General features: G+C 37.1%; 1 protein-coding gene across 2 annotated transcripts in view; it reads left to right on the top strand.

Annotated features, from left to right (window-relative positions):
• LOC128027045 (glycine receptor subunit alpha-4-like) overlaps positions 1–21,549 on the top strand; it is a 32,981-nt gene extending 11,432 nt beyond the window's left edge. The window contains exons 2-9 of one of the 2 annotated variants that reach the window (XM_052614365.1): positions 4,759–4,892; positions 6,905–6,972; positions 7,643–7,866; positions 10,565–10,647; positions 15,069–15,206; positions 15,394–15,608; positions 16,688–16,837; positions 20,580–21,549. In XM_052614365.1, coding sequence (XP_052470325.1) covers positions 4,759–4,892; positions 6,905–6,972; positions 7,643–7,866; positions 10,565–10,647; positions 15,069–15,206; positions 15,394–15,608; positions 16,688–16,837; positions 20,580–20,873 — 1,306 coding nt within the window. In that variant the 3' untranslated portion in view covers positions 20,874–21,549. Of the gene's footprint in view, positions 1–4,755; positions 4,893–6,904; positions 6,973–7,642; positions 7,867–10,564; positions 10,648–15,068; positions 15,207–15,393; positions 15,609–16,687; positions 16,838–20,579 lie in introns of both variants that reach the window. The other variant, XM_052614366.1, reaches the window with a different exon arrangement.
• Positions 21,550–23,386: the final 1,837 nt, after the last annotated feature.

Here is a 23,386-nt window from a genome sequence, read left to right as displayed (position 1 = left end):
TCTGTGGGCTTAAAGCTACAAACCTGACTCACTTTACAGGCTGTCTGAGATCTGCAGGCATATGAGATAACAAAGCTGGTCAATGAATCTTTAAATGAATATCATTGGACTTTCAATGTGTTCATATATAATGCGTGTTAATGGGATAGTTCACATAAAAATCTGCACATTAAATTGCAAGCCTTATTGAAATAACTTGACAGAAGTCTGTAATAAACAGAAATCTGTCATATTATAATGTCAAAAGAACCGTTATATAATTTGTGTTGTTTAATCAAATAAATGGATCACATTGGAAATCATGACAAAGTCAATGTTTTCTGCTCAAAAACAGTTTATGGCTTTTTTTAAGCGTTTTAAATGTAATTTTGAAGCAATAGCATGATTAATTTCCGAATGGTGATAAAACAAGAGAAAATATCAGAGCTAGTGTTGAGCAAGGAATAAATATTCTTGTCATTCCTCAGACAGGGGCTCAGGGATCAGACTGCGGTATCGGGCCCTGAAAGGTCAGGCTCATTAAAAGTCCCTTACTAGCATCTCATTGATCCAAGAAAAAGCCCAAGCTTTCATTAAACAAGCCTCTTGTACCCCTGTAAAGCGTCCTGTGGCACCATTACCAGCAACCCCAATGGCCTTATGAGCAGGCCGACAGATGCCGTTCCCTGTCAGACGAGAGGCAAACACTTAACATTATGTTCAGTTTATTGCTGTTTTTTCCTCATTCATTTTCAGCTTTTTTTCCAGACCATTTATTTGATTAAAAAAAAATTCCGTCTTGATGTTTCTAGGTTCTAATGTCATCTCTACCACAGCAGATCTGTGTTTATAAGCTGCTGTCCTGGGAATCCCCTAAGCAACTTCCTCACATTTGTATCCCACACCTCAGGAACACTCCACTCATGTATGTTTTGATGAGTAGCTCTCATGCTTCTGCACAGTTGACAGATGCACATGACTTGATTGCTCCGCTGATAACAGTTCTGTCTTATGGGTATGGATGCGGAATGGTATAAGGCAGTTATTATAAATTCATGATGACTGAAGAAGAGGTCAGCCATGTCTCGAGGCGTACAGTAATCGAATAAAATGTTGTGGTCATCACCCAGTTGAAGTCAACAGCCCAGAATGAAACAAGCTTAGATCGGTCTCATTTAACATCCCCCCAGTTATTTCCCATACTCCTCTGAAAAGTTCAGAGAGGTGAATTTTATTCTCATCTTAAACTGTACCACCTTCAAAACTTTTCTGCATTGTCGTTGAAAAATGAAGCATGCTTTGATACATTATGCTGATGTATTCACCGTCTGATACGGTTTCTGATGACTAAGAACTCATGGGGGGAGAAATCCAGTCATGAATCTTTCCACAAAATAAAAAGACAAAATATTGTAAAACAGACAGTAGCTACTGTATGTAAGATTCAACAGACAGGCACTGTGCATCTCTAGAATCAAATGAAGCAAAACCTTCATACAATTACAGTTTCACAGGCCAGCAAGTCAATCATAGAAGTTAGTTCATTAATTACTTTTTAATTCAACACTGTTGACAGACTGCTTTTGTGAGAAATGTCAGACAACATGTAACTGGCTAACTTAATAATTTTCAATGCATGTGAATAATTCTTTTTCCTTACCTTAGTGAACTTTTCTGTTGACTGTCTGATTTATTACACCACTCACATCAACTCATCCACTTTCTGTTTTATCAGTCTGAGCTAGCATATTCGGTTAAATGTTCATTCAATACAAGAAATAATTGCCAACCTGGGAAATTGTGTTACATAAGATCTGAGTTTTATGTCAATATTTCATGCAGACTAAAGGCATAACTGTCATAGGAATTTGTCTTTCAGTGTTCTTCCCTACATGTAGCCCTGAATGTTTTTTTCCAAGCTGTCAGAGGAAATCATATTTCAGACAAATCATTACAGAGCATGCAAAGACAACTATAATTATAACAAAATAATTGAAACATTGTTTTAATTTTAAAATACTGATAAAACACTTATGCAAAATTGTTTTATAAAAAAGTTCAAATTATAATTAGAAAGTGTTGGGAAAGTGGTGCCACTTTTTACTTCCATCAAAAAAAAAAAAAAAAAAAAAAAAATTCCTCCTAATTATATTTCAGGAAGTCTGCTATCAACCAAAAATGAGAAGAATAACATGACTAACAAAATAGCCACACATTATGTGTCATGCCAAAGGGTAAGCGGGATGCTTGCAAATATAAATAAATATAAATATATGTCCATGCAAAAAAAAAAAAAAAAAAAAATATATATATATATATATATAAAAAATTATCATGCACTATCCCACTCTAAAGTTTTATCTTGATGCACATGATAAAGTCATAACCCATAAAGGAAAATGTTTAAAATTGATGGTTTACCCTGCAGTACCTGGAAGAAATTAACCATTTGGAGGAAATGCTTTATTTAATAATTCATACATATATTTGATCTCTATAAATAAGGTATGTATATTGGCCATAATATGCTTCTTTTCGCCCATGGAAGGATCTGGACTGTACCACTTTACATAATTAAAACCTTTCATTTTACTATTGCAAATGGAGAGCATATATACTATAAAACTACTACACCCACCACAGCCTCACAATTGTGCTTGAGGGCTGGTGTCCTGCAAAGTTTAGCTCTAACTTGCCTCAACACACCTACCGGGATGTTTATAGTATGCCTAGTAAGAGCTTGATTAGCTGGTCCAGGTGTATCTAATTGGGGTTGGATCTCAACTCTGCAGGACACCGGCCCTCCAGGACTGAGTTTGGGCACCCCTGATAGACAGTCTTAAAGGTGTCATCGGATGCCCATTTTCCACAAATTGATATGATTCTTTAGGGTCTTAATAAAAAGTCTGTAACATAATTTGGTTAAATTTCTCAATGTAAGTGTATAAAAAAACATTTTTATAGGGTTTTTCAGGGTGAGTTTAAGGTAAAACGGCAGTCCAGTCTGTGCTGAAATGCTACTGTCAATCAAACTATGGGAGGGGCCTGTCTGTGTGACGTCACAAAGAAAGGCATATAAGATCGGCTTGATTTGATAAAGGGGTAAAGATTTTAGTAGATAAAAAAAACACTGGGTGGTTTTTATTATTATAGGTTGGTCATCTATACACACTGCCAACACACATTTAAGTCCAAATAACTTGTAAAAGTGCATGTAGCATCCATTGACCCCTTTAACACTGGCCTGAAATGACAAGTTTGTGCATTTCAAATGTGAATGCATAATCTCTTCATAATATTTGAAGTGGTGCTTAATACTAGATAACCAAAACAACAGAAACCATGGATTACACCCAGCACAAACACAAGCAATGGACCTGTGCCATGTGTTTTGTGAGCCTTAGCCACATATTTATAAACCATTTCACTGGGGATTAGAATGTAATCCACTGTCCGTAATACACTGTGGTGTTAAGAAGAACATTGATTGTTTAGGTGAGACAGAGAAAGAGGGAGAAGAAGAGATAAAGCAAAACATATGGTTTCTCTCCTAGTGCAAGAAAAAGCAAGAAAGAGAAAACCTGTAAAGATCTCAGTGGAATGAAGCTTCCAAAGTTCAGAAAGACTTGAATATGAACTTGGCACAGTTGCTGTAGCAGCCGTGGGGCTGTGGGCTTTATAAATACAATCTGATGCTGATGGTCCTTGGATGCAAACGTGAGTCAGACACTCAAGGCTGAGAAACAAACTTGATTGCTGCCTCCCTCTCCTGCGAATCTTTAAAAATGCATGTTCTGTTCTAGCCCGATCTCGTCATAAACCCTGCTGAAGTGGGAATGTAGGCAAAAAGCCATATTTTCTGAGGCAGTTGGACCACATATAAAAAGTGGGGGTGATTCATTTAGCAGTCTTTTTCCTCTATTTCGGATAAACAAGAGCTAAACTGGATGATGAGGAAGCCTTGGAGCCTGTGAGGCAAATTTAAACCCCATATTGGACTTTTGTCTCACTCCAAGAGAGATTTGTATCTTTTAGGGCTTTGGGAAAGAACTGGTTACACTTCTACACTCCACCTACACTTCAACTAAAATTCACTCCACATTTTCTGTGGTAAAAGTTATGAGAAAGACTCACTGACCAGAAAGTTTATCATTGGGAAGAGAGAGGGAGTCTGATAGCCCTTCTATCTCACGTGCTGGGGACTGGGGTTATGACTGATCTGCTTAAAACTGAGTCAAGGAGAAAACACTTCTGAAAAAAAAAAAAAAAAAAAAAAATCCCTTTGAATTCAAGACTCCAGCCTCTGGGATCCACTTGCTCCGACCTGGCAGGTCTGTCAGGCACAGTCTGAGTCCCGCTGGAACTGGAATCAAAGTCATCTCCCTCAACTGTCACATTCCCAGAATTTCAATTGAGCCATCAGTCTGTCAGACACAATGCTTCCCCCTGCCTAGGGATTTTAGGGGCTTCTGTTTTTCTTTGCCATGATAACTGTGACAGGCTTGTGTAAAAACACAGCATGAAGAACATATGTTTAATGCATTATGCTTCTGTATTCCCTGATGAATAGACCAGTATTGCAGGTCACAAATATAAGATATATAAGGATATTGGTGTGCTAGTTCCACCAGTTAAAGATGTGGAAAGATGTGTAAAAACCGTTCATGACAGTCTTCTCTGTCAATATCACTGACTGTATCTGTTGTCCTTTTCCTCACCTTTCTATTTCTTGCTTCTTTTTTACTCCCCTTCTTCTTCACTTTTTTATATCTCTGGCAGACTGGGCTCCTGTAAAGAGGAGATAAAGTCCTCCAGCAGGCCAGCCCCGAAACCAATGTCCCCATCTGACTTCCTGGACAAGCTGATGGGAAGAACCTCCGGCTATGACGCTCGCATCAGACCCAACTTCAAAGGTGTGACAGAACTAAAACAAACAGGATTTCTCTGAATATATAGTACAACAAAACTTGTGAAACTGGTAGCAGCTTGACAGTAGTGGCACCTGGAAACTTAAATGAGGTGACAATAGAAAGAACCCAGTGACCTGACTGTGTATTACTCCAAATACATTAAGGAAAACAGGAATGCTCTTCTAAAGGTGTTCTGTTGTTATTATTAAAGAGAAACTGCAGTTCATCCAAAAACTTTTGTCATAATTTACTTACTGCTGTTTTATATTGATATATTTTGTTTTTCTGTGAACAACAAAAGGAGATGTTACCCCTTATTTACAGTACATGTGTCTGCAGCATTTTATAGCTCAGACAAGGTTTTGTTCTGTCCTCCATGTAGAGCCAACTCACACCAGGAGCATTTCAGATACAAAGCGACAAGTTTCATGAGACGACATGATTTGCCTATTCGACATTAATTGTCTTGATTATTTGTCTTTTAACATGGCTAAGTTGGCGAAATATTTATGTTTTGTCTGGTTTAATTCTGTTCATTGTTGTGTTTATGTCCTACTTTGTTGTGCTGTAGAATTTAAAGTTAAAACACTTAAGAGTCAAGTTATGCCTTATCCTTATTTTCGCTTATTTATTTATTAAGCACTTTTACACAACTTGTCATTGAACAAAGTGCTGTACAAACACATAAGCAATCATAAAAACATACATTATTAACACCACATATAAATAATGAAATAAACCCCTCAGTTTGATAACCTACAAAAGCAACTACTATACCACATTGAATGCTAGAGCCAGGAGGTATTCTTTAAGCTTATGTTTAAAAACAGTAAATATACATTCCAATCTGATAGAAAGGGGTAGATCATTCTAGAGTTTAGGAGCTATCGCTACAAAAGCTCGATCTCCACTTCTCAGCATTGTTCTAGGAGTCGTTAAAACCAGCTGGTCAACTGACCTCAAGGACCATTTTGGTGCATATTTCTCAATAAGATTTGCCAGGTACAACGGAGCCATACCATGCAGTGATTTATGAACATAAATTAAAATTTTAAAATGTATTCTGTAGTCAATCGGTAGCCAATTTAAAAAGCTCAATACTGGGGTAATATGGTCTCGCTTACGAGTACCCGTCAAAAGTCTCACAGCAACGTTTAGAAATAGTTGTAAACGTTTGATCAGTGACTTATTTATGCCGACGTAAAGCGCATTGCAGTAATCTAGTCTTGTAAATATAAATGCATGAATGAGCTTTTCGAGATCACGAGTGGACAGAACTATTTTCACTTTCACTATTAATCTCAAATGATAGAAACAAGACTTAACGACAGAAGAAATTTGTCTCTCAAACCTGAGATCACTGTCAAAAAAACACCTAAATTCCGGACTAATGAATGACAAGGATAAAAGATTTGTAGCTGTCTATAGTCGTCTAAAATCTATATTTTAAATACCATTTCTGGCCTCCTGGCAAGGATATAGTGATGTAAAACATGATCGAGAGTCTGCACAGGGTGTTTATTTTGAAATTGACAGAATTTTTTTACTTTTATTTTGTATATACTGTACTGTGCAGCTTGAATGCGGTGTCCATCAAAAATAGGTGAGGCGCCTATCTTTAGCGAAGCAGCATGGAGAGCCTCCAAAAAAACGTCACAACAACCTACCATGTGCTTTCTGAAGACTTTGCATATAGCACAGAATTCACATGGACTACTTTTATCCTGGCTTTTATGGTGCTTTTTTGTAATTTTTTGAGAGTGACAATTGATCATCAGCATTTTCTTTTGTTATATGAATAAGATAAGAGTAAACATTTAGCTACATTTTTACTTTTTGTAGGTAGAAAACTGGATAGGTAAATCATGACGGAATTTCCTTTTTTTATTTTTGGGTGAACTACACCTTTAAATCCCCCTATGCTCTATGTTTCACTCTTTCTCCAAACTTCTCAATACAAAAGTACCATAAATGTTAGTCCAAACGTAAGAAACTTCTCTCTTTTATTTTAACAGGACCCCCAGTAAATGTCACCTGTAATATTTTCATCAACAGCTTTGGATCCATTACTGAGACAACTATGGTATGTAATCACACTGATTCAGTTTTGTTTCATATCAAAGATTCAGCATTGCACTTATCTTTTTAGGCTACTCGGACCTTGAACTAAAAATGCAGAGGAGAATTCCTTCTCTTTCTCTCTATTCTTTCAGGCAGTATGCTCTGTTACAATTATATTACTGAGTGGATTTTAGTCAGTTTCTTGATTTCTCCTTGCCTCGAGGAGCTCATCACTTAGAAGTTTAGAGTCCAGTGGGTCAGCTGATGTGCTGATAATGAACTGTCCACCATGCAATTAAAACGAAAAATTGAGAGAACGGCAAGGATCTTGAAGGGGAAAAAGTTAAAAGGTGATATACCCATCCGCTAAAGCCTGTGCTTAGCACTAAATGTCTCTGTCAGCAGAATGTTTCAGTTGATCGTTGCAAATTGCCATTTTTAATGGTCTGTTAGTCCGTTAACCTGGGATTTGAACATTGGAAATGGAGGACTTCCAACAGAAATTAATGTCAAGGGAGAACAAGTTATTCACTTGCATGTTTAGAGCATATCTGATTCAGCCTCTAAGGTTTGCAATTAAAACACTATAAATAACAACTAATACAAAAAATGTACATTAATAATAATCGAATCCAGAAACTGACCTAAGATTTCAGAACTGAACAGGGTTTTTTTCCCCTCTTTTCCTACAGGATTATAGGCTTAACGTTTTTCTACGCCAGCAGTGGAATGACCCTCGACTGGCCTATAGTGAATATCCTGACGCTTCTCTAGACCTGGACCCTTCTATGCTGGACTCCATATGGAAACCTGACTTGTTCTTTGCTAATGAAAAAGGTGCAAACTTCCATGAAATCACAACAGACAACAAGCTGCTGAGGATCTTTCAGAATGGGAATGTGCTATACAGCATTAGGTAAGCAGAGAAGTCTCTCATATATTTAAGAGAACAGAGGGGAATTTATAAGAATTAGTGCAAAAGAGGTATATATATATATATATATATATAGAGGTATAGATTTTTATTTTTTTGCATTAAAATATACCTCCAAAAATTGATGTTTAAGACATAAGCCAAAGCCTGTTGGGGTTAATAGCACAATGATCACAATGGAGTTTGAGCAATTATTAATCATAGTACAGTAAATTTACAGTATGTAAGAAGAGAGACGTGGCCTAGAAACAAACTAAAACGGTTTGACAATTAATGCCAAGCTTTTAAGTAGGGCTGCATGATTAATCAAATGCGATTGTCATGCACATCTTGTCAGTAAAGCCGGTTCTGTAATCAGTAGCCCAAACCTGGCCCGTACCCAAGATCGTCTGACCCGACTTGACCCTAGCACAACGGTTAAATTTAGAGCCCGAACCCCGAAATCCCCCCATCACACTTACCAGTTATGAAAGTTTATGAACAGAACACCCAGAGGACAAGTGAATGGTTGTATATGACAAGATGATAATTCTTCCATCGTGCAAATTATGGTCCTTTTCGTCAGTTAAGGCTCGTTAGCATTTGGACAGAGATGCAGTACTGTAAAATCACATTTATTAGAATTTATTAAATCATTTATTTGAAATAGAGAGAGAGAGAGAGAGAGAGAGAGAGAGAGAGAGAGAGGGATGAAAGTTTCTTGTGTGTGAACCTGCGTCTAAGCATCTCTTTATACAAGCAATGAGGCTTAGTTACTTGAAAAACAGCGATTTTACCCCCTCATTGCAAAGAAATATAACGTTGCGAGTCAGTAGCCTATTTTGCTAATAAAAGTTTCTGTGCTGTGTTGTCAATGTCGTGAAAGCAGTGCAGCCTACCACATATAGTTTTAGTTTAGCTATAAACCCGAGCTCGACCCGAACCCGAAGCTATTCATTAAACATTAACCCGAACCCGGGTGGCAGACCTCTAATAAGTAGTAGGTCTCAGCTTTCAGATGGAGCACTATTTAATATACAGAGCTGTAGTTCAGTGACAAGCTATGCAAAATCACGTTCATAATCGCAGATGATATATGATCACGATAATGAAATCGAAGAAGTCATTCTACGATTATGAAAGTTTGCATAGCTTCTCAGTGAACGGCTGTGTAATAGATGCTGTTTCATCTGAAATCATGTGAAAATACCAAATTTAATAAAGTTTTTTCTCCAAACTCACTTCATAACGTCAGTGTCAGAGTGTTTTTAATAAATCCTTCAGTGAGATGAAGTGGCTTCTTACACCAAATAAAACACCCAACATATTTCATAACATTCTAAGCAGTGATACAAGCTGCATAAAAATGTCGATTAGCATTGCATTATTATATACTTTATTACAATAAACAAATTCAGATAAACCATATGTTGTCGTAGTTGTGTGTTTGTTACTCATGTTGAATTAATAAAAGCAGTTAAATCTTTTTTAATTTCCTGATTTCTTCTGCGGGCGTATTTGTAGTTTCCAAGTGAAACTAAATTCTAAGAATTGAAAATGTTATTAATTTTATACCATGGAATTGCAAATAAACATGCCAGGGCTGCTCTTTGGGAACTATGGGGGGAAAAGATATCATGTGTTGAGCCTAAAAAGGTCTCCACCTCACAGTGTGTGAGTATAGATATTTTGGGGATTGAATTTAGGGTAATCACAGCACAAAAGAAACTGGCTCTTCAAAAAAGCACTGGTGGCTTTTGTCTTTCTCAGAGGCACTTAATTACAGTAGGTAATTACACTGTTTCCTCTATCCAAACTTTCTAATAGTGTAGACTCCTCCCACTCCTTAATGTGTCAGCAGCATGACAAATTAATATAAAAGAAAAAAAAAACTGTCGGGCAGTTAGTTAATTAGGCTATTACCAAAAAGGCATATGATACAAAAACAGAAACAAAAATTATCTGCCTCATTTGGGATTCACTCTGCAATCACAAATCAAAAGCATGAAGTGTCCAGCCATACAGATCTGAACTCTCAGAGAGACAGCATAAATTGGGATTTTGAATACTGGTGCATTCTGAGATTACAATTCTGCCCTCAAAAGCATGACAATTCTGTAATTATTTCCTCAAACTGATGTTGTTTCAAACCTAAATGACTTTCCTTTTGTGGAACTACCATGGAAGATATTTTGAAGAATTTACAGGTCGTTTTTATATGTAATTTCAATCACTGGGATCTAGAGCTTTCAAATTGCAAAATCATTTTCATTTTTGAAACTCTTTTTTGATCTTTCATTCCAAGAATCCAATTCAAAGGAATTTTTATTTTTTTCTCACAAATCACCACTTTGCTCAAACAAACCATAAAAATCTTGAATGACTTCGAGAATAGATGGAATATAAAGCATGAGTCATATGGACCATTTATTGTGATATTTTTATAGTGTTTTTGTGTCATTTTGAAGCTTGATAGCCACATTCTCATTCACTTTAGTTATATTAAAAAGGTTGGTCAGACATTTGTTAAAAAATAGAGATATAGGGGTGAGTAAATAATGACAAATAAAATGTTTGATTTTTCCTTGCAAACTCCTTTGGTTTTTCTCTATCCTCTATTTAACACTGCTTTTTTTGCCCTTTTTGGTTTCACTCTGATTCTTCCCCACTTTCTGCTTTCCTGTTTTGCTCTACGTCTCAGGCTAACACTCATCCTGTCTTGTCCCATGGACTTGAAGAATTTCCCAATGGACATTCAGACCTGTACCATGCAGCTAGAAAGTTGTGAGTACTCTGTACTTCTCTTCCTCGCTCTCCTTCCCTTATTCTTCCTTGCCCTTTTCCTCTTCACACTTTGCAGAATTCAATTCTTCTGACACTGATATGGGGCCCTATTTTAACAATCTAAATGCAAAGTGTAAAGTGCACAGCGCAGTTGCACTCAGGGCGTGTCCAAATCCACTTTTGCTATTTTAATGATGAAAAAATGGTTGGCGTGCCCGGGCGCATGGTCTAAACGGGTTGTCCCTATTCTCTTTATGAGTAATGGGTTTTTTGGGCATAATGTGCAATAAACCAATCAGAGTCACATTGCGCCAGATTTTAGACCAGGTTTGAGTTGGTCTATGGCGCAGTTTATTTCCAGCTCCTTAAAATAGCAATGCGCCTGAACACACCTCTTTTTTAGACCAGCACGCCCATGGGCGCACAATGGGCACAAATGCATTTGCTAATTAAACGACGTGGCGCTAGATGGGACAATGCGAACAGCGCCGGACTGAAACTAGCAAACACACTTGCGCTGCGCTTTGCGTCGCATTGCGCCGGGTGTATTATAGGGCCTATGGAGTTTAAATGTATGCACTGATGGCAATCACCATGAAGGTGAAAAATAGTTAACATACTTAAAAAACATGATTGCTTAAGGTGAACATATACATTACAGTTTCACATTTTGGGAACGGAAGTGTTTCTGAAAGAAGTGTATGTCTTATACTTGTCAAGCCTGCATTTATTTGATCAAAAATACTTGTGTTTAAAAATATACTTAATGTACATAAAATGTAATATAATTTAAAATATATTTTAAAATGAATTAATATCTTTAAGGAAACCGCAACTTTAGTTTTCTTTAACGATACTTTAAAACAAAATAAATTTTGTAATAATATAAATGTATTTGTTACTTTTGATCAATTTAATGCATCCCTGCTAAATTTTACCTTTTTATTTTTGAATGTTAGTGTATACCAGGAACAGATTCCATTAACAAATTCTGTTAATATGGTAATTGCAATCCACTACTTGTCTATTTCCACTTACAAACCCGGTAACCTTAAGGATTATGGTATTTAAAAAAATGATAAATCTGCAGAAAATGAATAACTCAAAACAGTTTTCTATGTTTTACTGCACAAAACGAAGAAGAATCGGCAAGAGGAAGTAGACACACATCATCCTCATTTTAAAATTGTGCGTAAAGTGTCCTTCCTTATTACCTCGATAAAAGAAATAGACTATTCACCACCCCAGTGCCCTCAGAGCAGATAACATCTTAACTCCTGGGACCAATTTAAAGGATATCAATAATGAAACTTTCATTTTCTGTTCACCTTTATTATGTGACCCACTTCAGCTGCCCGAGAGGCTTTTAATTCCACCTCCCTGATACAAAAGAACAACCCTTTCTAACCATCAGAAGATCCAAATGAGGAATCCATGTAATGCAGAAATGCACTGCAGATGCCACTTAGCTGGACATCTGGATTTGGTTGTTGGATTATTTGATTTGAATCCCCATTTATGTGTCATGATGGCAGACGGTACCTGATGTTCATACAACATTTAGTGACTCATATGGTTTAAAAGATTTAGGGGGCGTACTACACCTAAAAAGTGTTTTACTGTCCTTTCTGTGTCCTCTGTATGTCTACAGAATTTATTATTATATGAGTGGAAAAATCCCACCTCCATGGCTGCAGTTAAAATTGCCCTCCTCTAAGGAGTGGGGTCAGACAGAAAGTGACACACACAAGAAGACAGGCAGGTTTACTGCCCAACAAAGCAGTTACAGAGGGCATAATCATTTCTGATTAGACAAGAGCACCTTTTTTAGGGCTTAGAAGGGCCCACTGAAAACTGTTTTGACAAGTGTCAGGACACAGCTAAGGGGTGGGATCACCTTGTCTGGAAAGGACACATCCTGGTACAGAAATCTGGGCTGCATCTGAAAACTTAGGCAGCTGGCTTGCCTCGTATGAGGCAATGACTTTGCAGGCAGAGTTTTTGCATGAAGGCACATCATTGGCGTGATTTCAGATAGACTTCTGAGGCAGCTTTATGGTTTAAATGATCTACAAAGAAATATAAATAATTTTTGTGTTAACTAAACAAATATTTAATTCCTAAAATACTGATTTCTCCCTAGAGCTAACATCAAAAGTGCAAAAAGTTATTTAAAACTGACCACCAAATGCAACTTTCAGACTCCATCTTTTTTCTTTAGCTCAACCATCACAGAATGGAACACACAGGATTGTGGGATATCAAAGGCAGCGAAGGATACATCTATGTTGCCTTCAAAATTTGATCAGAAGAAGGTACCTCCGAAGACAGGAATTAAAGCAGAACTTGGATTTGAATGTACCTTGATGCCTTTCTGCCTTGGAATGCTGCATCCGAAGGCAGCATTTTAGAGTTTTCGGATGCAGCCCTGAAGTTGAAGGCAAGAGGTATTGATTAAAGCAGGTGTATAGTAGGCAAGTTCAGGCCTAGAGAGCCGCTGTGCTGCAGAGTTTAGCTCCAGCTATAATCAAACACAACTGAGCAAGCTAATCAATGTCTCCAGGATTACAAACCCTGCGTCTCAATGTCCATACTATCCATTCTAAATAGTATGTGAGATTAAAATAAGTGTGTCCCAAAGCATAGTATGCTGTCACCAGATGGTCTACTATTTCAGGTAGATTTTTGAAATGTGGATCTATGCACACTTTAATGGCTAATATTGCCCACAATCCATTGTGCTTTGGTGAAGGATTTGGTTCAGACTTACAAACACAAATAAAAAGTGTAAAAAAATAAAATAAAACATGGCGGATGTGGGCGACCAATGTTTAGATAAATGGGTTTGAGGTACTAATAATCAACATTTAACCTGGTAAAAATATTTGTTTTATGTTATCTGTGTTATATTTCATTTTAGAGGATGCTAACAGTGACAAGATGACTGAAGGGCCAGTTTACAGTTACAGGGTGCATGCAACCAAAGTCCCTTTGGCAAACTCTGAGGCAATCTTTGAAATGACTCTCGGGCATGTGCAGCTCCCATCTCTATGAATGGGCAAACATCAAATTCTCCAAAACTGTTCGCCAAGCTTACGATTAAATTTCAGATTTGAAAATGATTAGTGAAATCTGACAACAACTGTAACATAAATGTTATGCTCTAATAGCATTAAAAGCTTATTTTTAAGGCTAGACCAGCCAATTTGCATGTGCAGTCCTAAGTGCACATCTCAGACCATCATTCTATAGCAACTGGGACTTCAAACAGCAGCTGCAGTGACGCTATGACTTTACCGATTAGCGATTGGCTCTTTTACTCAGAAGGCGGGGCTTTCTTCGTTAGAGCGGCCATATTGAGCGTTGCATTTTTCCCCATTCAAAACTATGTGAGTGACATGTCTTGGGTATTCTATATACTAATATTCTTTAGTGTAACTATGCGACAGAGTGGTCCATTAAAGACACATTTGTATGATATCTTCTACTAAACACTCAAAAGTATGTACTTTTTCTTCACCAGAAGAGTAGATACTTTAATGGCATAGTATAAGTAGGCACACTGAGATACAGCATAAGGCTGTAAGATGGTGAGGGTTTTTTCAGGGTTGGAGCTAAACCAACCCGATCTCACAGCAAAATACATATGTTACGAGGTGGCTAATTCATACAGATTAGTATGAATAAATTAGAATTAGAATGAATAAATTAAGTTTTAAAAATAAATTAAAATATACATTTTATTTTATATTATATATATAGACATTTGAGGCAGTAGACAAAAAAAAAATCCACTTTTTAGAAAATATTCATATTCCTTATACTAGTTTGAAAACAATGTTCGGAACCACGCCAAACTTTTCAAAGACACCATGACATTCTAGGACTTTCAGTCTTCATCCTTTTTTCATGGGTTTGTTGTTTTGAAGTCGAAGGGGGACGGGAGGTTTGTGAATAACAGATGTCTTTGTAAATCCCTAAGGGTCTCTGATAGACATCAGTATTATTCAGATTTGTCAAGTATTCTACACTGTTATTGCATGCCTCATGCATTTTTAATAGGTGCCTAATCTCACCGTGTACTACAGAGCTGTTAGAAATGATATGGGGGATGTGAAGAACTTGAGGCAAGTAGCATGAATAAAGCAACAACAATAATATATATATATGTTAGTTTATTTGCTAAAATTCTTCATGCTCGTCATAATGTACATAATTAATATACTACCAAATGCTGAGTGTCTGTAGTGTACTAATCCAGAGCAAAACATCTTCACTATTAAAAGGTCTGCATCAGAACAACAATCTATCCATCCACCACTTTGGTTTGTTGTCTGCCAGATGACCTTTTACACAGTGTACAAAATACGGGATGAGAAAGAAAGCATGACAGGTCCAATTCACACTCTTCTTTTTCACAGTTGGCTACACCATGAATGATCTGATCTTCGAGTGGCTTTCTGATAGCCCTGTGCAGGTGGCGGATGACTTGACTCTTCCTCAGTTTTTACTAAAGGAGGAAAAAGATCTTGGCTACTGCACTAAACACTACAACACAGGTACACGTTTCACTATGACCTTCATGCGAATCAATTATCGCCACAGCATAAACCTGCAATATGATCATTAAATATACTCCAGAAGTAATTCCCAACCAGAGGTACTTAATCAGGTGTAAAAAAAAATGGATTAAAAATTACCATTCATATTTACTTATCTATTATGAAACTCTTTGTGATATCATAGGTAAATTCACCTGCATTGAGGTGAAGTTTCACTTAGAGAGACAGATGGGCTACTATCTCATTCAGATGTACATCCCCAGTCTGCTGATTGTCATCTTGTCTTGGGTGTCTTTCTGGATCAACATGGATGCTGCCCCTGCTCGGGTGGGCTTGGGTATCACTACTGTGCTGACCATGACCACCCAAAGCTCCGGTTCACGAGCCTCTCTACCCAAGGTAACATAACCAAAATTAATCAGTTCTACGTCATATATGAAAAATAAAACCAATTCTTAGGCTGATGATACACAGGGCAACTTTTTAGAGCAATGTTGACTGGACACTTTCCCATTGAGAATGGGTAACACATTTCTATCTGGATACTTTAGATCGGTCGTGTGCCCTGTGTCTCACCTGGTTGCCCATTGATGGCAACACTGGCCAAAGTTGTCTGGCAAAATTACTCAAAAAGCCCCGTGCATCATCAGCCTTACTGTATTTCCTGACTACTGTCAGATCGGTTCAGTGAGTGTTTTGAACTTGATATTTGAATCAGCTGGTTCGTGAACGAATCATCAGTTTAGTGAAGTTGAACAAAATTTAACACAATTTTGCGCTTAACAGCCCTAACTTTAGTGGTAAAGAGTTGCCAGGATTAATCTTTCAAATTTCAAGATAGTCATGCAATTTTAGGACAATTTCAGTTAATAATTCAAAGGTTTTCATTTTTGGGTGAACTGTTCCTTTAAATTAAAAAAGACAAAAATACTCGGGTTCTTCATGCTCTTCATACTGTACATAATTTATATACTACCAAATGCTGAGTGTCTGTAGTGTACTAATCCAGAGCAAAACATCTTCACTATTAAAAGGTCTGCATCAGACCAACAAGGATAGCCAAGGTTACTGTATGTCACATACTGTACAGTAACCTGCTTTTTGGAATACACCCCTGTTCCAACTTTCGGCATTCTTCTATATTTCGCGGCACTCTTAATGTCCGACGCAATCAACTTGCACGCGCACGCACCAAATACACGCAGAGCACAGCGATCGATGACAGGATGACTCATTGAGTGAAAAAAAATAAGGCATGAATTAAACATTAATTAAATTGAACATAAATAAAGATGAATTAATAATTATATATTTGCTTATAAGTATGAAATTTAAAATATTCTTTAACAATTGAAATACTGTCCACTTCAAGGTGTGTGTTGTTTTCTGTGAAAAGGTATGAAATTATATCTATCATATAAAAATCCAGTCAACAATTTGATTAGCTACTGATATTGGTTTGACCTTGTGATTCTCAGGTGTCCTATGTGAAGGCCATTGACATCTGGATGGCCGTTTGTCTGTTGTTTGTGTTTGCTGCATTGTTGGAGTATGCAGCAGTCAACTTCGTCTCAAGGCAACACAAGGAGTTCATCAGGCTGCGCAAGAAGCATCGAAGGCAGAGAATAGTAAGTGTGTCAAACACACACACACACACATACATGCAAACAAATACAGGCTGTCCTGTCACCCTGGATTACAGCCACATATCCAAACACTGGCAACAGCCACACTAGGCCACAGCTGGCTGTCACATCTTGTGTGGGGAAATTCAGATCAGCCTGTTTCCATAGTGAACAGTCCCCTGTGTTGAGCCCACCATTTGTGTCACCTTGTAAAGTCTTGCCACAGCTAATTTCTTGATCCGAGATCACAGACACTGACTGAAATGCTAAAGAGACTTCTAAATGAAGCCCAACAGTTACATTTAAAACTACTATTGGCTAAAACATCTAGGGCACTTTGTGGGCTTGTACAACAGTGTTCACTGTCCAAGCTCACAGTGCTGGAGATTTACGAGTGTGCTCATTAGATTTGAATCAATAATGAGAGAAAAATTAGAATAACTGCCTTAAAGAGTTCTCCTCCCACTCCTGCCTTGGAGATCTGGCGGCCATTACTCTTCGTCCTATTCTCTCCAGCCAAGAAAGTCTTTGGTCTGAATGATCAATCTGGGTGGTATCGATGCATGGGTCACTGGCTGAGAGAGCAGTTAGGCTGATGGACCAACTACTGGCCAGAATTAATCAATACAACAAATCCTTGGCTTTATCCTGTCTTAATAACACTATAGACAAATTAGGCCACATGCTCCTGCTCAAGAAAACAGAAACAGATTGGTGCTGAGAGGATGGTGCCTGGTTCAGGGGTGCACAAAACCACATATTTTCAGGAAATGAATCAGTTGCCTGAATGACTATTCCACTTATTAGACATAAAATTATACTGGTTTCAGATTCATGCAATGCCTTTAGAGGGTTTTGCCATTATATTAGTGTTTTTAAGATGTTAAAACTATTTTTAACTGGACACACATCCTAAAAAATAACAAAATGTGGCGCAATGGCAAAAGACATCTATCCTGCTGTGTAAGTCTGTAGGAGCACTTTAAAGGGAATGCAAAGATGCTAATTTTACCTTGAAAACTGTCTAACAGCTAAAGATATATATATATATATATATATAGATGATCTCTGATCTTAATAATCGGCAAATCCTTTGCTGGGCAACTAGTTGATTATTTAACCGTCCTGATCCATAACTCAGTTTTAAGCTATATATGTGTCTTAAACATTAGCAGGAACATTACCCACTTGTCTAACAACTTTATCAAGTTTTCTGAAGAGTCTGAAAGATAATGGCTGGATTTAGCTTGAGTGTACACTTTATTGGAGTGTCCCTCAGCATCCTGCAAAGAAGTATACACACACACAAGCAGTGTTGCCTAGCAACAAAGATGGTGCTGGAGAGCAGCGGCTTGATAGCTGTTGTCTCTAAAATTCTTGTTGAAGTATTTAAACAGTTGTCAATATTAATGAAAATTAGTCTGCTCAGCCTGCCTAGAAGTGTTATGCACTGTTTGATGCTTGAAAATGCACCGAACTGTGCAAGATACATAAGAATGACAGATTGATGGATAGATGGATGTGCTCTATTGATCCCCAGAAGTTAGTTTAGAGAAAGAACGAGACGGATGTTCCAAACTATTATATAACAGGATCTGTGAAACAAAACCTTTCACAATGCACCATGCTCACTGCCATTCTTCCTCATGAAGGATCGAGCAATGTAGCCAGGAAGCTTTGACTCTATACGGTCCCTGGTAACAGCTCCAAGAAATTCAACCAGCATTGCAACACATGCGCCAGGGTAAAAATACCATCTGTGTCCCCATCTTATTTGCCCACAGGCAAACACTGAGTCCTAAAAACCCAGAGCTGCCTCCGTCCTACTGGCCCAGTTCACATAAGCATACTTTTCAAGTGTTTGCTTAAAATTGTCATCTGTTTCTGATAGTAACGCATCTGCTGTGATTGAATTGAATATAGAAATGGATGTTAATTCCAGGTGTAAAATGGGGCATTACTTTACACACGCTTCCCTTATAGCCCTTAAATGCATACAGAGATTTAAATAACACATTATTACGTCAAAAACAGCTTGGACTTTCAGCATATATGTATTCAAGCCCCTTTATTTTAAGCACATATGAATTACGGATGTTTGTCCCCTACTCCTGAGCAAATATTGAAATAATGAAGCAAATAAATACACAAGCAAAATAATCTATAAAATGTGAGGTTAAAAAAAAATCCTCCAGCTGTGGTTACCAGCACTTTATCATTATAGCTTTTACAGATTGAACCTAAATTTACAGTTAAAAATTGCATATTTAATTATTTTATTGGACTGTAACATACCAACCTACTGTATTACCACACTCTGGGTTTTACCCTTAATTATACAGTGACAACCACCAAAAAACAGCTGGTAAAGAGAAAGCCACATGATAAAGTTCATCACAAGTAGCCTTCCTCAAGGTAAATACTAATATATGGAAGATGGCCACAAATACAAAACACCATCACAGTATTACAAATGATACTAAAATAATGTAATAAACAATAATAACATAAGATGTGACCTAAAATCATAATGTACATACATACAAAAAAATGAAAATAAAATAAAAATTCCAGAATTGTCAGTTTACGGATTTTACTGTAAATTCTAAGATCACTTGTTCTTTTTCTTAGAGTTTAAATATAATAGTGTTTAACTGCATATTTAACATGATAACATAGATTTATTCAAGGTAAGCACTGACCTAAACAGTGTTCATAGATGACATTCAGCCACTTTAAAGGGTGTCTTTATCTAAAACCAAACACATCATTATTCCTAGACACGTGATCGGATTGTTTTTAGGTGCAAACAGAGGACTTAATGAAGAGCTAAACGAGAACTTAATCTTCTTATCCTCTTGAGGAAAGGGGTAATTTGTCATAGATTGACAGATAAACTGATCCAAATGACTCATTTATATGGATTTAGAGGCAAAGAACTTGGACTAAGTGTTACATGTGGAAAAGTAAGGGGAACAGCCCTTACTGCAAAGAAAAAAAAAAAAAAAAAAACCTTTACAAAGCAAAAAAAAAATATTCTCTTGTACAAACATCTAAACATTCTTCATTTAAAATAAATGTGTTTTTGAAGAAAAATGACAAGATATTAAAAAAAATATATATCAAAAATAATTTTTTAAAGTAATTTTTAAGTTAAAAAATAAGTAATTTCCTTTTAATTCTTTAAAAAAAATCTAACAATGGAGTATGATAATAACATTTAATTAAGAAACAAATAAACTTGCTGTTTTCTTACTCTATTGGCAGATTTGTTTTTGTTTTTTTAGTAAAAACTCACCAAATATAGATAAAACTAAACTTAATATATAATTTTGCTTTGTAAGTAAATGTATCTTGATTTAACAATGTTTAGATATTGGTACTCAGAAATAAGATAGAATTCAAAGTAAGAAAAACACGTCTAAAATATTGCATAAAAGGGTCTAAATGTAGCTGCACTGTTAAATTTCATGAAAGCATATTATACGTACACTTGACATTACACTTTTTATATACAGTATCAGCATTTAGGAATATATTGCCCCATAAAATCTTAATCAGTATGCGCTTTCTAAAACGCATAAGTAAAGCTGAGCCGACCATTTTTTTGTGCTTTTATTTAAAAGTGCCCTGCAGTTCCCGTGATGGACTGGCACTCTTTATTGTGCCGCAAGAGTAGTAGTTATTACATTTTCTTTGTTGCCTGCCTCTGCAAAACACTAAAAATACTTTTCTTTTCTTAAAGGAAGAAGATCTTGTTCGGGAAAGCCGTGGCTTTTACTTCCGTGGGTACGGACTGGGCCATTGCTTACAAGCAAAAGACGGGACAACTGTGGATGGGTCCAGCGTATTCACCCCTCCACCCCCAGTGCAAGTGCTGTACGACGGAGAGGCCATTCGGAAGCGTTTTGTGGACCGAGCCAAGCGAATCGACACCATATCCAGAGCCGTCTTTCCTCTCAGCTTCCTCATATTCAACATCTTTTACTGGATCACCTACAAAGTGCTGCGACACGAGGACATCCACGCCAGCCTGTAATCACTCCACCTCTCCTGGTTACGCCACTTGTTCATCTTACTGCTTCTTTTCTTTTCTTATAGCTCTTCATTTAAACCCAAAACCGGCTGTCATACTCACACTAGAAGTGTATTTCAAAGGCACATTCACCCAAGAAATACCGTCAGTGCTAAAACCATGTGCTCAGGTGTGACTTCTGGATTTCAAAAAGATTTTAAAGTGCCCACTCAGAGCGCAGAGGGCTCATAGATGCAAATGCTGCTGTTGGGGACCTGGCTCTCCTCACTTTCACATTTTCATTCGAGTGGATTGCACTAGTAGCCAATGCTACTGTCCTCACTTTATAGGCTTTGTTTGAGTTATTGGCTGAAAGATTCTCGGTTGGATAGAATATACTGACTTGAATTTTACCACAAGGCGCATCCTTGAATGAATGTTTTTCAAAACCACAAAACAAATGTGTTTTTTACATCTTAAAATGCCAAACTAATGGGCTGTGAAGGGGAGGACTGGGATTTATTATCCATGGGAACAGTTACAGGGGAACGGTGTACTGTTTTAGTAAATAATGAGATTCTAAATATATATGACTGTATAAAGTGTACATATACGCAGAGTTGTTCACTAACTGCAGACAGCACAAATGTGTATTTCTTTCTGTCTTTTGAATTTGAATAAATGGATATTCTAACAGGAAGTCGAAGTTGTTTTGGACAAATTTCGCACAAAAGCATAAAAAAACGTATTACATTTGGATTTATTTCAGGATTGGCCGATTACGAATTCTGTTCAGGGTAATCTTTCTGTTATTTTTCATTAACATTCATCAGTCCATTTGGAAAATGTGAAAATCCAAATCATTCCATCATGTGTTAAATTGCTTAAACTAATGCCTGGAAGAAACAGGTGATTTGTGACGCTCTGTCACTGAGCTTTAATTGTCAACAAACAGAGACATGTATCACGCATCACAGCCATTCTTGATTATTGCCAGCCTCAAATGTGTCCCTCAGTCAAACATAAAAGCAGTCGTTTATTATCCTGTCCCGAGAACTGTTGGAGGATGCACAGAGATGCAGGGTGAAGGAGAAAAGCCGTTGTGCTGAAGAAGGATGGATGAGGATTTTAATAGGAATCACAAGGTGTTTTTTATCAGCTAATAAGTTTGAAAGAGACTCTGCATTCTTTGCTAATGACAATGAATTAAGGCCGTCAACCTCTGCGCACAGCCCTTTGTCTGAGGAGTAACTAATCTAGTCCTCTCTACACTAGTTTCCCATGGGTAAGTGAGCGTACGTACAGACAAGCTTGAGGAAAAGGAAACAAAATGCTTTGTGCAGGAAATGATAAATGCTGATTAATGCTGCCCCATTTGTTAACAGATTGCCCTGGTTTCTAACACAAATGACCAAACAGAATGACAATTATGCTCATTAAAGTCAGCATGAAATAAAAATTCAACCCTATTTCATTCACCTTTCCTGTTTTCTAAATGCGTCTTATTGATCTTATTGTGAACGTCATGTCATAACTCAATCTTCCATTAAACGACTGTCTTTTCCGGTCAATTTGTTCAGCCAACTGCAAGCTCACTTTCAGATATGCCTACATCCCATCAACAACCAGCAAACAGAACAAAGTTCATGTCCTGCATATTTTTCTTTTGTAATCACTCTCACTTTTGTTCAATCTGTACATCACAATATGCAACTGGATATTCAGATATGGCTCATGGTCCTTTCCAATTCCTTAAACTCCTGTCCAGTCCAAATAAAGGTAAAACCATGAATGCACAAACAATGCATTGGTAAATGTTAGATATCTAGAATTAAAATGTAAAAAATTCCATTTAACTTTTTTTTTTTATATATATAGCTCCGGAGATGGAGTTTAACCATTTTCCCTGTCTTTGATATTTGTTTTTTCTGCTATGGTTAATATAGTTATAGGTGAAATTCACAGCTATTGCAAAAATATAACAGTATTCTTCTTGACTTCACAGTTTAAAAATGTCCAGAAATCCAATCGTCCTAACTAGTCCATCCAGCTTTGCACAAACTGCAAAAATGTAGGAGTCCTATCAAGCTATAATGTGTTGCTTTCAAGATTTCAGCCTCCGCTCATAAGTGAGCCTGATGATATGAATGTTTTTTTTAATTCATATACAAACTAACACCCCACTCAAATGGCAGCTAGCCTTGGACAGTTTAAGGTTTCACAGTTTGAGTGAATGTGGTGGCTTGACATATTCGCTTAAGCCCTGCTCACATGCTGACAGTTTAAGTAGATTTTTTTCCAAGAGGAAATCTGGGGGCAATTGGCAAATGTCAGAAAGATTGGCTATTGTATGTCACAATGTGCATTTTCCATGAGAGGCTTTCTGAGTTAACATGGTGGGAACCTGCATTTACTGCCTCTGAGAGGGTCCACGCAGATCATGATGGATAGAATGAGTGAGAAAGAAAGAAATCAAGAAGATAAATAAAGAAAGGATATTTTTCCCATGCAGCAACCCTTCTACTTTCTTCATTTCC

The sequence above is a fragment of the Carassius gibelio genome, chromosome A14 (assembly GCF_023724105.1).
Source record: "Carassius gibelio isolate Cgi1373 ecotype wild population from Czech Republic chromosome A14, carGib1.2-hapl.c, whole genome shotgun sequence".
Lineage (NCBI taxonomy): Eukaryota > Metazoa > Chordata > Actinopteri > Cypriniformes > Cyprinidae > Carassius > Carassius gibelio.
This window is presented reverse-complemented; position numbering and strand designations above follow the sequence as displayed.